The following is an 18,649-nucleotide window of genomic DNA, read 5'->3' on the forward strand; positions in this document are numbered from 1 at the left end:
TAATTTGTTGTAATTTGTAAAGCACATGATATAGGTGACTTGGCTAGCTAGCTTGTTTCTGTTAGTGGCGCAGTTTTCAAAATGGATTCTCTTTGGTGAAGCTCGCCAGCTAACGAACAGTTGCTCTGTAATTTACACCGCAGTCGTCATTAACGTAATGTTATTAGAATTTTTGTTGCTCATTTTAGTTGTAAAACATGCAATGGCTTAATATAGTCACACAATCCAAGTTTTATTTTGAAGGTTTTAACCGGAAGTTTGATATGTTATTCCTAAACTGACTTAACATCTGCCCCCTCCTGCTCTCAAGCATCACTCACCGGCTCTCAGCTCTCCGCAGAGCCGAGCAGGAGTGCACCGCCGCGGGGAAGATGGCCTCAGTTTTCACTAATAAGCCGAGCAGAGTGCGGTGGTGGTGAATCCTGGCGGGTTTCGGGTTTCCTCTCGGTGTTTCCCCTTCCTGAGCATGAGAAGACAGCCTGCAGCAGCGGTCGCCCTCAGACTACTACATGACAGACTGCACTGCGTGATGCAGATCAGAGTCCAAGAGTTGACATCCTGCTGCCAGGAGGTGATGGTCTCCTCCTCCTCTCTGCTCTGCTCACCTGCTCCTCTGTCGAACCTCCAAACGACAAGATGTTAACAAGTTATTCATTTGATTTTTGTGCATCTCGGTACATCAGACAGCGCCTTCACTGGGACTGCTGAGTGGTTTTAGCTTTTTTTTTACAGGACACCCAACACTGGACTGTTTGTATTTAATCACCGGAGGAGTTCAGCTGTAATTCAACAATGATCTGACGGGTGTGAAGTGAGACAAACATCAGCAGGAGTCACCTGGCGTCTGCGCAGCACACGATGGCCAATAACAACGAGCTACAAGTGAGTTTCCCAACTTTGTGTTCGTCATTACTTACTGCGTTAACGCTGCTGTATTAATGTGCATATTAGAGCTGAAAACCTACACACGGAAACATCTGGAGGTGTTTTTAATTGACCCCTGTTGATATCTACAGTGGTGGGAGGAGATCTGTGATGGAAATACTCTGAAGAGACTCTAAAAGGCTGTTCCTGTGATTTAGTATTACATCTCCATAATGTTGAGGCATTTGCAAAAGACAGCTTTCAAGACAGCCTGACTTTTAATCCTTAGAATGAAAAAATGCAGGATCCTACAGCTCCCATAATGCAACTTGATTGTAACTTTCATTAGACTTTCCATACGTGGTAAATGCCCACCTCACTGACAGTCCCTTCACTAAATTTGTACCACAATTGTAGTTTTCAGTGCCACAGACTAAAGGTAGATATGAAGGATTCTCATGTTTATGACTAACTTAGGAGTTGCAGCCCTAATGGACTCTCTGCTTTTGGGCTTTTTTTCAAATCTTTTCTTCCTTGTTGAAATATTGGAGAGTGTTTCATCTAAGTAAACCACCTGAGAAGTTTTGAGGGGGAAGCTGTCTTTGGTGGAAGATACAGAAACCTGAAACAAGACAAGTAGCACCAGCTGGACACTGCTGTTTTTAAGGGGTGTTTCATTTTTAACAATATGCTTATTATGTTTTAGTGCAAAATATGAATATGAAAAGTAAAATAAAGTATTTCCGTCTGAATGTAGTGGAGTAGAAGTTGAGCATAACATATAATAGGGGCGGCAGTAGCTCAGTCCATAGGGACTTGGGTAGGGAGCCGTAGGGTCGCCAGCTCAAGCCCCCATCCAGCCCAAATATAGAGTGAGGACTGGTAGCTGGAGAGGTGCCAGCTCACCCCCTGGGCACTTCCAAGGTGCCCTTGAGCAAGGCACCAAACCCCCGACCACATGGGGCGCCTGTCCATGGGCAGCCCCCCTCCATTTAATGCATGTATGTTTCCTGTTTGTGCATGTGTGTGTATTTTGGGCCTGTGTGTATAATACACGAGTGAAGTACAAGTGCCTGAAATTGTACTTAAATACAGAACTGGTAAACAAGTAAATGAAGGTAGTTACTTCCACTACTGGACACTGAACACTGTGGAAAGACAGCAGTGAGTTAAAGAGATAGTCAGTGTATTACATACAGTAGATCTCAGCTGGCTGCCCCCAGTTTGGAAAAGCAGGACCACGTGGACGTGGGCAGAAGCAAAACATTTTATGCCAACTAAAACAATCAATAATGATTTAAGTGTTTGCTATATTTAGAATATTTTCTAAGCTTCACCTTAATGTCAGACAGCGATTTCCTACAGGGCACTGATAATGCTTTCTTCAAAGCCAGACCCCAGTGAGAAAACGGTGACTACACATTGTTGAACACAGGAGTCGCTGGTCTGCCACTGCCTCGATCAGTTTGTTTGTCCCATTGTGTGATTTTGGCGTTTAAAAGGGTTCGTCTGGATTCACCAAAGTGATGCAATAACACAAACTAACAATCTGATCAAGGCAGCGGTAGACCAGCAGCTCCTGTGTACAGTGAGCCAAAATTGCTGTTTTTGTCAGTGGAGTCAGGTGGCTTTGATAAGAGCATAGATGCGAGGGCTGTCCGACATTACGGCAAAGCAGCAAAAATATTCTCAGTATACCGTGCACTTAAACTGATATTGATGTGGGTTTTTTTTGGGTGGGTTATGTTTTTTTAGGTAGCTAAAATACATTTTGCCTCTGCCCCCTTCCACAGCAGTGCATTACTTAGCTTCAGTGGTGGTACTCCTGCTGCTTCTCCAAAATGGGGGAGTGCCGACAGACACCTACTGTGGGTAATATACTATGGATAAATATCTTGTATAACCCTACTTCAAAAAATCTGAACTATCACTTTAAACTTTCTATGACAAAGTGGTGACAGTAACTACAGGAAGTGTTTGAAGCAATTGGAGAAAACTGTATAAATGCCTACCGTTTTTTGTGTATGAATTGGAAAGTGTAAAACAGTATAATATTGAAGTAAAAGAGGAGTGCTGTTGTCCCGTTAATGTGTGTGCCCCCTCCTCAGTGTACGAACAGCCATTAGACTGTGATGCCTTCAGAACAGAAGACTGTTCTTACATTACTTGTTTGACCTTATCACATTTTAATTCCACCCACAACAATAAAATCACCACTACTTCCTCTCCAGCCTCGATATAGATTAGATTTCCCAAATTAAAAGCAATGATTTCTCATTTGTGACACAGCAGCTGCCCTCAGGTGGAGTCCAGGGTGAGTCATGGAAGGCGTCGCGGTGTCAGAGCCTCAGGTCTAATTTAGAGGGGTTGGGTTACAGTTACCCTGGTGTCAGCCTAGTTCAGGACACAGCGGAGGGAAATGTTAAAAATTTAAGACTGAGTGCCGGTTCAGCTCAAGCCAGGAGCCAGCACATCACTCTTTAGTTAGAAACCTCTTTCACAAGGTTGAACTGTGGCACAAAGAAAGTGTTGTGGACGTTGCAGTTTAGTAAGTAAATTTTAAATATTTTAACAACAGCTGAAATGAATACAGTTACAATAAAGACTTTTGATTGATGTATGACATGAAATTAAACCCCTCATACCTCCTGTATCTACACATGTTAAGCCACGTGGGTTCGGTTTCACAAGTTGTTCCAGTGACCTGAGAGCAACAAGTGTGAAGATGTAAAAATAAACAGTGAGGGAGATTCCAGTATTTCCCATTTCCTCCCAGCTTACTCACACTCCATCCTTTACACAATCTATTTGACACACACTGCTGAATTATTTGTTGTGACTGAATACTCGCTCCTGTCCTGACATTTAGTTTCCCTGAGTGGGGAACCTGTTTCTTGGAAAGCTGCTCTGCCTATGGGGTCATGGTGATCATCAGTAACAGCTAATATGGGCCATAGTGCACCACTATAGACACTTTTCTATTTTTTCTACAGCCCTTGAAAAGCTCTATGTAAATAGGGGCAGTACATTTAAAGCGGTAGTCCAACTATTTAGTGTTGCACTGCCACATTTAAGTTAAGTAGTAAATTGAAGCAACATTTGGGTAGTTATCCTGATTTTAATTTTTTAGACTGGGTCAAGCTCTAAAAATGCTGGATACTGCTTTCGTCATAATGCCACTGAGTAGCATCTTTTGTTCGTTTTATCTGCCTTGTAAATGCCCATGTCTTTAAAAAACTGTGACCCAGTTTATAATGCAGCCTTTCAGTTATTGATGAATCTGGCGACTGCTTTGTGCGCCATCTAGCTGAGCCGCCATATCTGTGGTGGAAAGTTCTAGTGAGTCATTGTGTGCAGCTGCCTGCTAGCAGTGAACTGATGATCAACTTTGGCATAAAATGTAGACATTACAGGCTCTCTGTCAAATAACAGTTGCATTTTACAACGTTAAAAAAAATCAGTCCTAGAAAAGATCGGGTTCACTGGTTAACTTAATGTGTCTGTTTGGTGAAGATAGACATGTAAGTGTATTTTAGATTAATTGAAGTGAACTTGAAGGCTTTTATGAGGACACTTTAATGTTTTATTCGTGTTTTTAACAGCTGCCATCACTACAAGCTACCACAAAGCGTTCAACTGAGAGTCACCAGTTACTGCCACTCGTTTAACTGAAACAGCAGACGCCATTGTACTTGTTTTGTTTGTGGTGCCGACTGAAGGATGTTTACTTTGTGGTGATTGCCCTAGTTTGAGCCACCAGCATTGCATTTCACGATAATGACAGTTAATTGATTAATTTGGTTTATTCTGTTGGACCACCACAACCTCAAGACAGTGACTTAGCCATGGTTGTATAAAGAGACCTGGGTACAACATTGGAGGGGAGCCCTGTTCATTCCAATGAAAGTTGCCCAGTGGAAAATAAAGTCAAAAATCTCCATTTCCGCTACATGAAAATACCCAGATCTTCCACAAGCTCACTGGAGACTTACGGCAACCAAGAACGGCCTGAGAGGCTAACTTCCGCAAGCCAAGCAGCTTGCTTCTGGTTTAGTGCTCCACTCACTTGAAAGGGAATAAAATGATTTAATCATACTTCTAGACTTTCAAAATGTTGTCAGATTGGATGGATCAAATCCCGATAGTGAAATGAGTCATTTTACGGGAGTTGTGACGCACAAAAAATGTATCAACTGATTTACAGATGTATCTTTCCCAACATAAGTCTATAGACCATTTACACACGTATGCATTTTTTGACCGGAAATACGTAGACGACGTGTAAAGCGATTTCCTCTCTTTATCGTGGCAACTAATATCCTATGGAAAATGGCGGAAGCAAGGAATAAGTTTAAAGCTAGCAGTTGTTGTAGGATCCCCTTTCTCCTTTTGTCTTTATACTTGTTAGCTAGCGCTCACAAACACCTGTCCGTCTAGTACATTTAATACTATGACGACACGCACACAAACACGAACGTTATGAGAAAAAATGTTAGCTGATGTTAGCATTCGGCTAATATTATTGAGGACGAATTCCTCGTGGAAGAATTTCTATCCTTTATCCAGTTTGTTCCCTTTCGTGCTACAGTTATGCTCGACAGTTATTACCACACCTGAAAATGTGATTTTGATTTTGGTAAAACCATTAAGCTTGTTGAGAAAACTCTTTCCGTCTCCATTTCTTTCAATATGTGTTTACCACTGACAGGAAGTCACGTTACTCGTCGTCTACGTATTTCTGGTTAGTGTGTAAATGGTCTATTGCAGTGGTTCCCAACTTGTCTGGCCACGAGGTCCAGATTCCTCCATCGTCATTAGTTTAAGGTCCACGCAGTTTAATACATTTGGTGCCATACTTGTGTTTGGCTATGTCGTCGAGCTACTTTGCTGCCTCTGTCAAGTAGCTGTCTGTCAGTCAGTCGCTCCACTCACTCTAAAATAAAAGCTCTGTGCCGGATATTTCCTGAAATTAAAAATAAAATGTGTTTTTTAGAAACTTACAAACATGTTGCATGTTTGTGAGTCACTTGCGGTCCATTCAGAATGGACCCACGACCCACTTTTGGACTGGAACCTACCATTTTGGAACCACTGGTCTATAGGGTGAAGTCTTGCTGGGCCCCATGGCATCACGTAACAGACCCGGTTGTTGTAATTTTATTTTTGGCCACTATGTAAAATTAGCTTCAAAGCCTGGCACTGTTCCTGGGAGCTTGGCCTTAGCCTACTGACGTTAGCTAGCTAAGCAGTGTTAACTTAGTTTATGTTACTTGTTTCACCATGTTAGGCTAGGCAGCTGCATGCTAGTCAGTAACATTACATAAAAAGCTGTATAACGGTGTGAGTAGAAATTGTACACTTCTCTGGAAAGCCTGCATTCAGATGTGCTGGTATTGTGGAGAGGCCACCGCAGTAATGGTGCCTTGTTTACTGTTGATTTGTAGTCTCCAAAGTACACTAACCTAAGATGGCATCATCAGGGTTATTTTCTCAGATGAAATGTATCCTCTTAAGTCACAGAAGGCATAATGGCCTCACAGACTCTGTTGTGCTCCTCATCATAAGTCATCTGAACTTCATGTGTTAAAGTGGTGGAGTGCACCTGTTAATGCCACATTATCTCCCTCTATCTGTAAGCTCACCATTATGTTTCATGACTGGTACACTGCACTATAGTAGATCATGAGTCATACACAGCGCAATTAACCGTAGCTTCCTCCTGCCCTGCTGTGTTGATGACACATTTAAACGTCTTTATGGCTCCATGACTGATAACACCGTGATGATTGCCTGAGCTGCAATTGCGCAGTTTCTGCCCGGTCTGATGAATTCAGCCTCCCTCTCTGTGATGATGACAAGGGTTCAGTCATCATTACTCTAGTCTAGCAGACAGGCAGGGAGCGACGGCTGATTGAGATCAAGGGGCCACGTTGGTGATGATGATAGGCTGAGTCTGTCAGAGTGGACCGAGGATGGCGGTGTGGTGATTGAGCTCGCCTGATCGCTCTCTTTCCCTTTATTTCTCCTGAATACCTCATCAGAGCTGTACTGTTGCCGACACATCCTATTGGAGGTCATGGCTGTTGGGCTCAGAGGAAAATAACTGAAATGGCCTTCTATTTGCTCTCTTCCCCCCTCTGTTAAAAACACATTATCCATATATGCACAGATGAGGCTATCAGTGTAAAGTGTAGCTTCACTATTAGTGCTTTTCTGCCCTCTATCTTGCTCACCACTCCTGCACCGATGTTGGCCCTCCTTCTTCTTTTTAGATAGCTTTAAGGAAAGTAAATCAACTCTCCTGCTGAGGATGTGAGCTCCTGTGCTGAGCTGATAACATAACATACTCTCTGAGGTAGCTATATATTCTGTGGCCGCCCTCTCATGAATTCTTTATTTCTGCTGGTTTCCTGTAGTTATTATCTGTAAGAGTCAGAGGAGCTGCTGCTTCTTCATTCAGCGGTGAGCAGCAGAGGCAACTCTTTCAATTCCTGACCAAATTACTTTTTTATTGATCATCCAAGAGAGTGGAGGCAACTCAGTCTATTTCTTTAATGGCATCTGAAGACTTTTGAGCACACTCGGGTGAAGAAGCAGCACTGGCTGAGGTCAGTTGATGGCCTCACATGTGTTATAATACACAGTGATATCTTGCATCACGCTCACCATAATGTGTGTCTCCAGCTGCCACTGCTAGGGATAATAGGATTAGGGGAGTGGGCTTCACTGAGTGTCTGACCTCCAAGCAGGGTAGCATTACTGCCCACAATCACCCACACAGACTCACGCACTCATATACGACCCCCCAGTATCCAGGCCCTCCTGCCTGAATCCAGGATTACACTGTGTCTGCAGAAATCTGTCTCTGTCCCAGACACACCAGTAGACGAGCTTATAACTGCTGCAGTGCAGCATCGATGCATTGATGGCACATCTTAATGGCGTTCATCAATAAACCCAAAAGGTGCATCTCGCCTGGAGCTCGCTCATTAGGGTGCAGTCGAGCAGTCCCAATTAGGGCCAGAGAGGAATGCTGATATCTAAAGTGCCAATCTAGGAAAAAATCCCAAAATTCAAACTATCAACCTATCAAGATAGCATTCATGACTCTCCTTGTTTCCATGCCAGTTTAAAGGGACAGTTAACCCCCAAAAAGTGCTGTTTATCACTCTAGATTGTTTTGGTGTGAGTTGTTGAGTGTTGGAGATATCGTCCGTAGAGAAAAAAAATATTGCTAAACTCAACAGCAATGTCTCTTTCCAGAAATCATGACCCAGTTGCTCACGAAAATCCCCAGACCTCGTTGTGCGCAGTTTGATGTAGGAACCATTTTCTTTCTACCAAACTACACCCACCAACTGCTAGCTCACCTTGCACTACTAACCTAGCTAACGTTACACCTCAGCCAAGGGGGACGCTATTAAAAGGTCACTGCAGTGTTTTTTTCGACCTGACCCTATTTTCACATGTTTTTATGTCGCAGTGACAAATGGAACAGTATTTTTTTAAATTGGAAAGATCCTTTTTGTTTAATCATGATGCCACGCCCCCTACATGTTGTACATTTTTGTACAGCGCCCGTCTTGCCTCCCTGTCCATTACAAGTGCTACGCAGTACATTCCTGCTAAGTTGAAGTTTAGTTGTTTTCCAGTTGTAAACGTCCTCCAGTGACACCTTGGCTAAATGAATCATGCCCTCTCCTCTCCTCCGACCAAAAAGTCCACCGCCAAAGATGTGGGGCCAAATAGCATCCATCCCAAGGACATCTCCACCTCCTTCCTGCAAACCTTGTTCTCCTTCTTTTCAGGGTTGGTCAGTACCTCCATAGGCAAAACTGACTTCTTTGAACTTGTCACCAGCATTTGGTTTCTTGTCAGGATGGTACTGTTTTGCCAGTTTTCGGTATGCCCTCTTCAGTTCATTTTCAGTTACAGATGGAGACACTCCGAGAATGTTGTATGGTTTAATATCTACATTAGTCGCCATGGTGTTGCTGTGGATGTTGCTTCAGCAGGGAGGTGGATGGACCGGAAACAGCTCCAAAATTGCGATCGTGATACCCATCAGACTGTATTTAAATAAACATAGATTTTATCATTGTATAACATACTTAATTTAAAGTCAACAGAAGCAAAATGATATTCATGAAACCCATCTTGGTTCCAACAATAATTTACTAATAAAATAATAAATAAACTCTTAATTGACCCAGTTAGATCTGAAAATATACTGGCTTTATACACACTTAAATTACTTTTTGTTTAAATGGAGTCTAGTGTGTTTAGCGAGGGCAATTTTCAGGTCTGTTTCTGGTTCAACAAAAAGGATCTTACTCTTTAACAAAAAGGTCTGTCTCTGTAGGAATCCTTCCATACATTGTCAGACACTTCTAATAACAGCTGAGCCTGTCAGTGGCAAAAACAAACACAACTGATAGTGCTTAGTTGCCCACAGGGATTACATTGTAGCTGGACCAGTTTCAAAAAACATTGAGCACCGCCAGCTGAGTGCCATCTAGTTCCATTATATTGGAGAGAAGGCAGATATCTCTACAGCCGATATCTCCAACACTCGGCAACTCACACCAAAACAATCTAGATTGATTAATAGCACTACAGACAAGAGGAAAAATACGTATTTTTGATTTTGGGTTGAACTGTCCCTTTAATGCCTGCTCCTACCGACCCTTCACCAGGGCCATTTTAATTCAGCTGACCAGTCTGCACACCAGCTGTTGTTGCTATACTGTCATCCACCAGGCTTTCAGAGGATTAGTTATCATTGAACCCAGGCCAAGAGAAGGAAGAAAATAAAAAAAGGAATTACTACAGGGAAACTGGTGAAGGATAGACCAACTGCTAGTTATACTTGTGTTCAGCGACATTTTGGTTGTTTCTAAGCTGGTTGTGTGAGTGTTTCAGGGCTTTAAGGGATTGTGGTATTACAGGATTGAAGAATGTGTTGCTGAGAAGGACAAGTAAGGGAAATGGTGTTACGTTGTGGGAGCAACATGTCATAATTTCAAGCCTGAAATGATAGTTCTCTCAATGTGGCTCGGTGATAGGAAGGTCACAAAGGAAGGGAGCCATTTAAGAGCCATGTGCTTGCCTGAGAACCGAGCATTGATAGGCTGTTAAAGTAGTTTTGTAATGCCAGCGGGCACTGAGGCTCAGCAGTGCTTGTGAAACAGCCCGTGGTGTTTGAAATGGGTTTGTCACTGAAAGAACAGTCAGAGGTAAAAAGGACAAACACGAGGAGGCTATATATTGAATCAACAGAATAGAATAAAAGACGAGCTGATTAATACTGACATATCAAACATAATATATTAAATAAGTGCCTTAAACTAACAGTGTGATGATATTTTCTTGGATATTGAATCTTACGAACATTTAACTGCTGTGGTACATGGTGGCCATCCTCCGATCTCCGCCAAGGTTGCCTCTGTGAGTAAGCAGCTTCATTTTGAGCAGTAAAACCCCTTTAGCATTGTTAAGTATGTTAGCATCACTAGCCATGCTGACACTGCTAACAGCACTAACAGAGCTAACAGTTACCAGCTTATTCAGCGGGGTGACCTTGGGGGACAACAGGAGAGTGGGCCCAACGTTTCCATAGCAACGCTTGCTGGGTCGGGACAGAGTCACAAGCATTAATCACTGAATGAACAGTACGGCTAGCTAATTTTAGCTCCCACCAGTGTAGTAAACTGAAGAGTGGAAAAACTAACCTGTGGACCAACATGCATAACTCGTAAAAAAAACCTCTCGGCGACTGATTAATGGTTAACTGTTGACATCTCTAACTTAACCTAAGATATTTAAAAGCAGTAGTGTAGTCATGATTGTTTGATTGAAGAAATGTATACATTTATTGTCATGCAGTTTACCACCGAGCCCTACAAGTAGTCACTACATTAGGATTGAGTACATTCACACAGAGTGGTGAATAAAAGTCAACGTTAAAACTGTTTGATTAGCCAACAACTGTAGCATCTGGTATGATTGTCAGGATTAAGTGTATAAAAATACCTTTTAAAAATTCTTAACATTTTGTGCTACTCCAAGCAAAGCAGGCCATGTCACTTGAAATTGTGGCACACGTGATTTAAAAAACAAAAATTGTCAAAGATTGACATGTCTGCAAAAATACATAGCTCTAGAAGCACATGATAAAAGGCGTAATTTGTCGTCAATTCTGCATCAGTATAATCTTTAAAGATAAACTGTATACAGACTTAACAATTTATATTTTGTTGTAAGGTGCTGGTTGGTGTATCAGATATACGCCAAATTATACCTCAACTCTTGTTCACTCCACAACTCCAAGAAAACTGAGACTTGTTTATGTTCTTGCGCCTCCCGGAGTTCCCCCCCGGTGAATTCCTTTCTGTTTGGTGCTGGAGAGTTGACCATGTTCATGGCATTGAACTTCCCTATTTGCATGAGCCAAGAGTAAGAACTTAAGACAATATTAAACATGTTTGATTTTGTTGGAATGTCGAGACAAGAAAAAGACTGAGCTTTATGACCACCTTACACCAAACAATTGAGATCACCAGAGTGCACCTTAACTCCAGCAAAACTCTCATGACTTTATTCTGACATTGGAAATTTGTCTGCAATAGTGAAATCATTTGAAAACTTGTTTGGTGTAAGGCCGGCATAAGGCACGTGGATTCAGTTAGCTGTGACCCTTTTTGGTGTGACCAGGCCTTGGCTTAAAATGGCAGCTACATAGAGATAGCAGCACTCCAAGCTTTTAATGGTCTGGGGCAAAAGATAGAGAAGGTAAAAATCGCTGAGGTTGACACATACTTGTTGAGTAGAAACTGAATTAGAGAGGAGAGGAACCTGGACGGTGTGACCTGATTGTGGTTACACCTGAGGCACATGAGATGAGTTATCCCGCCAGCGTGCTGGGGTCATGTGATAGCCTGTGTGTTGTGCTGCGGGAGTGGTGTTGGGTTTAAGGGGAGCACAGACCTGAGGCTTCATGGGAGCAGCAGCGCGCTCGGCCGTGATGCCTCCTTCAACAGTGGACTGTCTGTTCTGTCAGCCCAGAGGCCGTAAAAGTGAGACGGACAGGGAAGAAATACAGCTATTATTACCTGTTGGAGAGGGAGAGACAGAGGGTAGCCCAACAACAGGCCTACCCCTCAAAATGTAACCCAAACTGGAGCCATTGTTGTTATTAAAGTCTCTGAGGCAGAACTGCTGGAAAAGTGGGATACTGAGGCACAAACAGCAGCCAGGTGCCATTGTGAGTTTGGCTTTTTATTTAGTGTTGACAATGCGCGGGAGATAATGAGATCTGTAACTGGAGGAGTGTACATACTCTTTAATGAATAGGATGCAGTGTCCACAGAGGGAAGTTTAGAGAACAGACAAAAAGGAGAAAGTTCTGAAGAGATGTGTGACTGGTGGTTTTGGTGCTTGACCAGTTGACTGACTGATCTCGGCAGCTGTTGCCATGTGATTCGTCATGGGTAGTGTAGCAGGGTTATGAACACTGTCCAAATCCTCTTCTTTCACACGACTCTAATTTTGGGCTCATTACAAAATGTAGCTTATCTTTGCTTCCTAAAACAACTCCAAGGCCCCAATCACACAGAGTATGACTATCCATAGTCAGTATATTACAATCAGTAGATGTCGGTCAGCACAATACCAGTTTAGAGATGCAGGCTTGAGTCCAACATAGAAGCTAAGAAATTTACTACTGTGGATGGGTCAGCAACAAAACATATTTAAGCCACCTAAAACAATTATATCAGTTTAACTGTATACTATATTGAGAATATCTTACCTTAAGGTCAGACAATGATTTCTAACTCGAAAATGAAACCGTTTTATCGCTCCCTTAAAGCCAGACTCCATTGAGAAAAACTGTGATTTAACTTTGCTGAGCATCGGAGCTGCTGGTCTACCACTGCCTCGATCAGTTTTTTGGGTTTGTGTTATTGTGTGACTTTAGCGTTTAAAAGGGTTAGCTCGGGTTCACCAAAGTCACACAATAACACAAATTAATTAACTGATCAAAGCAGCAGTAGACCCGCAGCTCCTGTGTTCAGGAAGCTTAAATCACTGTTTTTGTCAGTGGAGTCTGGTGGCTTTGATTAGAGCATAGAAAACCATTAATGGCTTCCCCATCGAGACAGGCTGTTTAACAGAAAGGTAAAGCACTGAAAATACTCTCAATATAGCATACACTTAAACTGATATAAATAGTTTTAGGTTGAACTTTTTTAGTTGGCGGAGGTCCGCGCAGACTCAAAGCGGACGTCCGCAAGCCCTGTGCGCGCAAAGATCAGATTTTATGACCACGCGGACTCCGCTCCGCGCACAAGTGACTGCTCGGCATGTATTTTTCACATCGCGGGGATTTTTCGCAGACATTTTTACAGTAAACTACAACGTGGAAGTGCGCTCGACTATGAAAGCCTGAATGACTGCGGACATTCCTCGCGGAGTCTGCTCCGCTAATAGTACGCCTGAGTATGTTCGGGCCTTTAAACTGGAGCCATGCCAACAGACTGCATGTATTACACTGTCTATGGATAAGTACCTTATACAAATCCACTATAAAAAAAATATAAAAAACTGTCCCTTTAAATATTAACAGTTTAAAGTACACTTAAATACTATACAGATATAAATATGAATAGATACAAAACACGGTAGTAGTAATAATAATAATAAGTAGTAGTTTAATAAAAGCTAGACTAAAATCTAAGTAAAATACATTAACACGAAAAAACAAACACAGATTAGAATATTGGTTACAATGAAATAAAACAAAATAAGATATAACTTAACATCATAAATACAGTGAAGTAAGTGGATATCAGGGTGTCTACAGGTCCTTAAAAATCTGAAAATGTCTTAAGTGTTACAACAATTATGCCTAAACAGTCATTTAACAGTCTTAAATTTGAATTTGTGAGGTACTTAACTACTACAAACATTTTATCTAATTTAATTTATCCATTTGTTTAATTTCTTTTTGTGAAAATGAGTAAAGCCTTTTTATTTAAAAGTCCATGTTTCTAAAATTTTATATTTTATATTTAAAAAATATAATACTGTCATTTTTGTTCTTACTTGCACTTACCTGTTGGCAAAATGTAGATCGACTTAATTCACTCTAATAACCATATTTACATAACAATTACCTCTGCACAAGACCACATATACTATTTGCCTACAATGCTTACCTGCAATGCTTAAATAAGTAAAACATGATTTGTCCAAAATTCTGTCCTAAATAATAAACCATTCTTGACCACTAAGAAATATTTATATATATAGAATTAATATGATATATACATTAATATAGTATAATTCCAGCTTTATCCTTTAAATGCTGAAACATACCCAATCCTGTAGCACAGCTACACAAACCTAAATTAAAAGCTGAACAACTCAAAAACCTAAAACCTGCTGAATATGTGCAGATGAGCCGCTGCTGTCTGTGGACTACAGTGACCTAAAAGCCCATTGCCTTTACTAATGGAGTCTTGTTTTCATTAGTCATTACATTTTTATTAAAACAACCCAAATCTGTAAACACTTCTGCTGCCTGTGTGGTTCTCCCCTTTCTGTCCTGTGTTTATGAGAGCCACGCTATCGTAATCAACGGCATCATTAAAGAGGGATAATCATCTGCATTATAGAATGGACCTCTTATCCTCCTCAGCCCTTCTGCCATAATCATTTTTAATCTGCTTTCCATGTCCATTACCATCATGCCTGCTCAACCATTCCATTACACAGCGGGGCTCTTTCCGCTTCCTCTGTCCCCTCCTGACGGCTGTAGGTGACTTGCAGGCATATTGCGTGTAGAATAAATAAAGCATCTGCCACAAAGCGTGTCAGTCGACCTGATATCTATAGTGGAGAAAATCTTAATAACCACAGATTTGAATGCATGTGTTTAATTTTCTGGTCAAAATCTCCCGTGGACATCCGTGCATGTTTTACGCAACATCTGAATCTGGATCTGTCCCAGAGAGCAGGGGATATGCTAACGGATCAAATCCGGTGGCAGTGTTATCTCATTCATGTTTTGGGCTGTTGGATTCCAGTGAGATTTCAGGGCTGTAAGTTGCTGAATTATGTAGCATCTATGAGGGAACACAACACTGGAAAAGCTATCTTTAGTGCATCATGGTGTGCGCTTTCTGTCCTTCTACTAAAATTACTCCCCATTACCTGGTGCTGTCTTAGCGTCGTTTGCATGTTTGTGTGTCTGTTAACCTATGGAGTGAAAAAGTAAGACAGTCAAGCAGCAGCATGGCTCACAGCCAGAAGCTGTCTCTAACCGTTCCTGATCCCTGTGGGCTCATGTCACTAGTTGGAGGAAGTGTTGGATATTCTGTTAATATGGACCCTGAGATGGCTGGACGGCTGCAGGAAATCCATGCATCAGTGTGTCTCTGCAGCATCCTGCACTCATCAGACACCATGGCCTCGTCACAGAGCACTGTGCAAGCCTCCTGCTTAAGCCTGAAGCAACCAAATATGAAAACACTCCACATCAAACATTTAACAACTTTTTCAAATTACAGTCCTCTGTGTTCTGGTTTCTGTCTTCATGCAGCTCAGATGACTAGGGTGGCCTTCTGATGGGTTCAGTTTCCAGTCACATATACTCAAATGGCTACACTGCAAGATAACGTGTGCCTTTTAGAGCTGTACCACATAGTTGGAAGCTTCAAAGCTTCATTCATTACGTTGACATTAGAATTTTAAATCAATATTTGAATGCTGTGCAGCTTTCATGTGTATTAATTCTGTTTAAACCTGGTGTTTCTGAACAGTCACAGACAGGTCGAGAGTTAAACAGTGTGTGCAGATGAACAGTGTAGTCCTTAATCCTGTGCAGCTAGTGCCCAAAGCTCCCTGCTCAATTGCAGGTGGAGGTCTGAGAGGTGAACCCAGCAGGCTTTTGCCGGTTGATGGGCAGGGAGCTCTGGGCGGTGAAGATAAATTATGTTAGTGATTGCTATCACTATCCATGCTAATATTCATACTATCGCTTTGACATGTACGCAAGAATTAGCACAAGCCTATAGCATTTTACATTGTGTAGCCTAGCAGCTAGCAATCTTTTCCTCTTCTCATATAAAACCAGGACAACAGCAACATTTAACAAAGGTAATGTCACAAACTTTGATTCTGTTACAACTCTCAAAACATCTGTCCTATACTTCACAGGTTTTCCAAACAAATACAACATGCTAATGTTATTAGCACAAGCCTATGGCATTTTACATTGTATAAATTAGCCTAGCAGCAAGCGGAGATTTCCTCTGCTCATATGAAGCCAGGATAAATCACACACAAGTACTCAAAGTGCAATTTTTGTGGAGGCTTTATTATCTTCACAATTTATTGTTTCTTATCTGTGAAATTAAAGTAAATAAAAGCTTTGTGTCCTCTGAGGGAAATGGTTTCAGCTTACAAAAATAGACAGGTTGTCTGCGTCGCTGCGACGTGTAGTTAGATTTCTGAGGAGATGCACATCAGGCGATTTACGTTAATGCGGAGCCTATGCTGTAGGTACAGCGTCGATTCAACGTAGGAGTATAAATTTTGCCTAACACTGGCTGGAGTGGGGCTTTAAAGAAAAGTGATCAATAAAAAAAGACTAAGTCATTCAGTCTGATGAATCACTTAATTCAGATTGAGGATATTTTGGAGGATTAAAAAAAAAAATTTTAGGATGACGACCTCATAAAATATGACGACAAACATTCAAAGCTTCATTCGTAAACTTAATAGAAGCTTTGAATGTAAAAAGAAATGATATCCAGAACAGCCCGAGTGCCTTTTCTCTGTCGTGAGCGACCCTATAGAACGTTAAGCTTCATCTTGCACCTATATCTTACGCTTCAGATTATTCTCTCCTCTCCTCTCCTTCTATTGTATGGTCTCTGCTCTCCTGCATACAGATTTTTTATTGCTTTTGTATTTCCAGCACCCACCTCCCTAATCCGGGAAGAGCATGACACTGGTTATGACTGCAAAGCCATGAAGTGCCTCATTAGTTCTCCTCTGAGTAACACCCTTATCCAGGTTGACTGTTGTAGGTCAACAACTTTGTTTGCTGCCTTTTTTACATGCAGGTGGTGCTCACTGGAGCATTCAGAGAAAAGTGGGCTGTCTGTTGGATTTAAGTCCAGGGACCTTTTTACCTCTGAGCTGGTCAGCGCCTGCTCTTAACTGCTGTGTCTTTTATGGAGACAGATTTATATAAGAGTTTAACAGCTTTATTGCTCACTTGAAGAGATTAATATTCAGAAACTCTTTTTCTGCTCAGTGTCCTTCACCTGTCTCATTTCTCTCAAGCTGCTGTTACATGCATGACAGAAGCAGATTAAATATGAGCACTATAGAGCTTTTCTTATGGGGGGGTTTATGCTGCCTTATTCCTCAGGAGCCTGAACAGAGCTACTGTTTGTTTCTGTGGAGTTCACAATGGACAAAGCCGGGAACACAAACACATAAGCATTTACCGAAGTCTCTTGAGAAGATCGACCCCTTCACAAAGATGCCATTCATCCTGATCCGCTCCTCCCCAGCTGTGGAGCGGACACTGCCGCCTGCAACACACACGTACACACACAGACAGATGTGCACTTAAACGCACACAAGACACACTTTCTCACCTAACCTTCTGCACAGTCTCTCATGTTTACTCAGACTGGGAGAATCCTCTCCCTTCATGCACGTGATGTCTTCATCAAGCTCTGGTTGTGCAGTAGATATACATACAGCCATGTTGCACTGCAAAATGGCAAAAGGAGATTTGGCAACAGAATTTCCTCTGGAATATGAGGGATTTTAGGGATTAACAGGCAACACACACAGTCCAAGGTACATTCTGTGAACTGTTAACTCATTCATAGAGGGCCAGAGAGAGAACTTGTAATATGAGATTAGATATCAGCAGGGAATTTGGCTATGGTAATTTCATGATTCTGTTTATTTTGTGTTCTCCTGGTCTTAAAGGAATAGGTCAGCCACCAAAATACTATTTGAATAACAATTACTCACCCAGTGTTGTGCAGAATTTGTGAGGAAAACTTGTTTTCTTGCATGCCTCAAACAGACGTCGTCACGAGTTGAAGTTAATAGGGCACGTGTTTTTAAAAACAGCAAAACTATATTAAAACGTTCATTTGAAAACACTCACACAACTCATGCAGTATAATAAAAAAAGTCTGATTCATCCAGTTGTATGCTCGGTACTTCCCAAACAGACAGCCCTTAACTACAAGGAACTGAACTAAAAGTGAAACTTATCCATGCTGTCTTTAAAGCCAGACTCCAGTGACATAAACAGTCATTTAACCTCTCTGAACACGGTACTTGCCGGTCTACCGCTGCCTCAATGAAATAGTTTGTAATATTGCGTGACGTTGGTATTTTAAAGAGTTAGGCCCCAATCACAAGGAAAACGTTTTGTAGGTTGCAAAACGCACTGCACTGGCTTTTTTTTCAACACAGAATCACCTTCTTACCCAGACCTTCCTGTGTAATCAATCTACCATCTTACTATATAATGACGAAAACTCTGTCTGTCTGTTCCACGTTGTCTCCTCACTGACTTGGTCAATCCATGTGAAATTTGGCACAGTGGTAGAGGGTCATGGGAGGATGTGAAGGAAGCAATATTACATCAATTGGCCAAAGGGGGGCGCTATAGCAACCAACTGAAATTGCAAACTTTGAATGGGCATATCTCATGCCCTGTATGTCGTAGAGACATGAAACTTTG

At 41.7% G+C, this 18,649-nt stretch overlaps 1 protein-coding gene across 1 annotated transcript in view; it reads left to right on the plus strand.

Moving 5' to 3' along the window:
- The first annotated feature begins 326 nt into the window (after positions 1–326).
- The window catches only part of pkn1b (protein kinase N1b), a 64,275-nt gene continuing 45,952 nt past the window's right edge, over positions 327–18,649 (plus strand). Inside the window, exon 1 of the mRNA XM_050069212.1 lies at positions 327–882. Within this exon, the coding sequence (XP_049925169.1) occupies positions 859–882 (24 nt within the window). The 5' untranslated portion in view covers positions 327–858. The remainder of the gene's footprint in view (positions 883–18,649) is intronic.

This window comes from Epinephelus moara, chromosome 18 (assembly GCF_006386435.1).
Source record: "Epinephelus moara isolate mb chromosome 18, YSFRI_EMoa_1.0, whole genome shotgun sequence".
NCBI lineage: Eukaryota > Metazoa > Chordata > Actinopteri > Perciformes > Serranidae > Epinephelus > Epinephelus moara.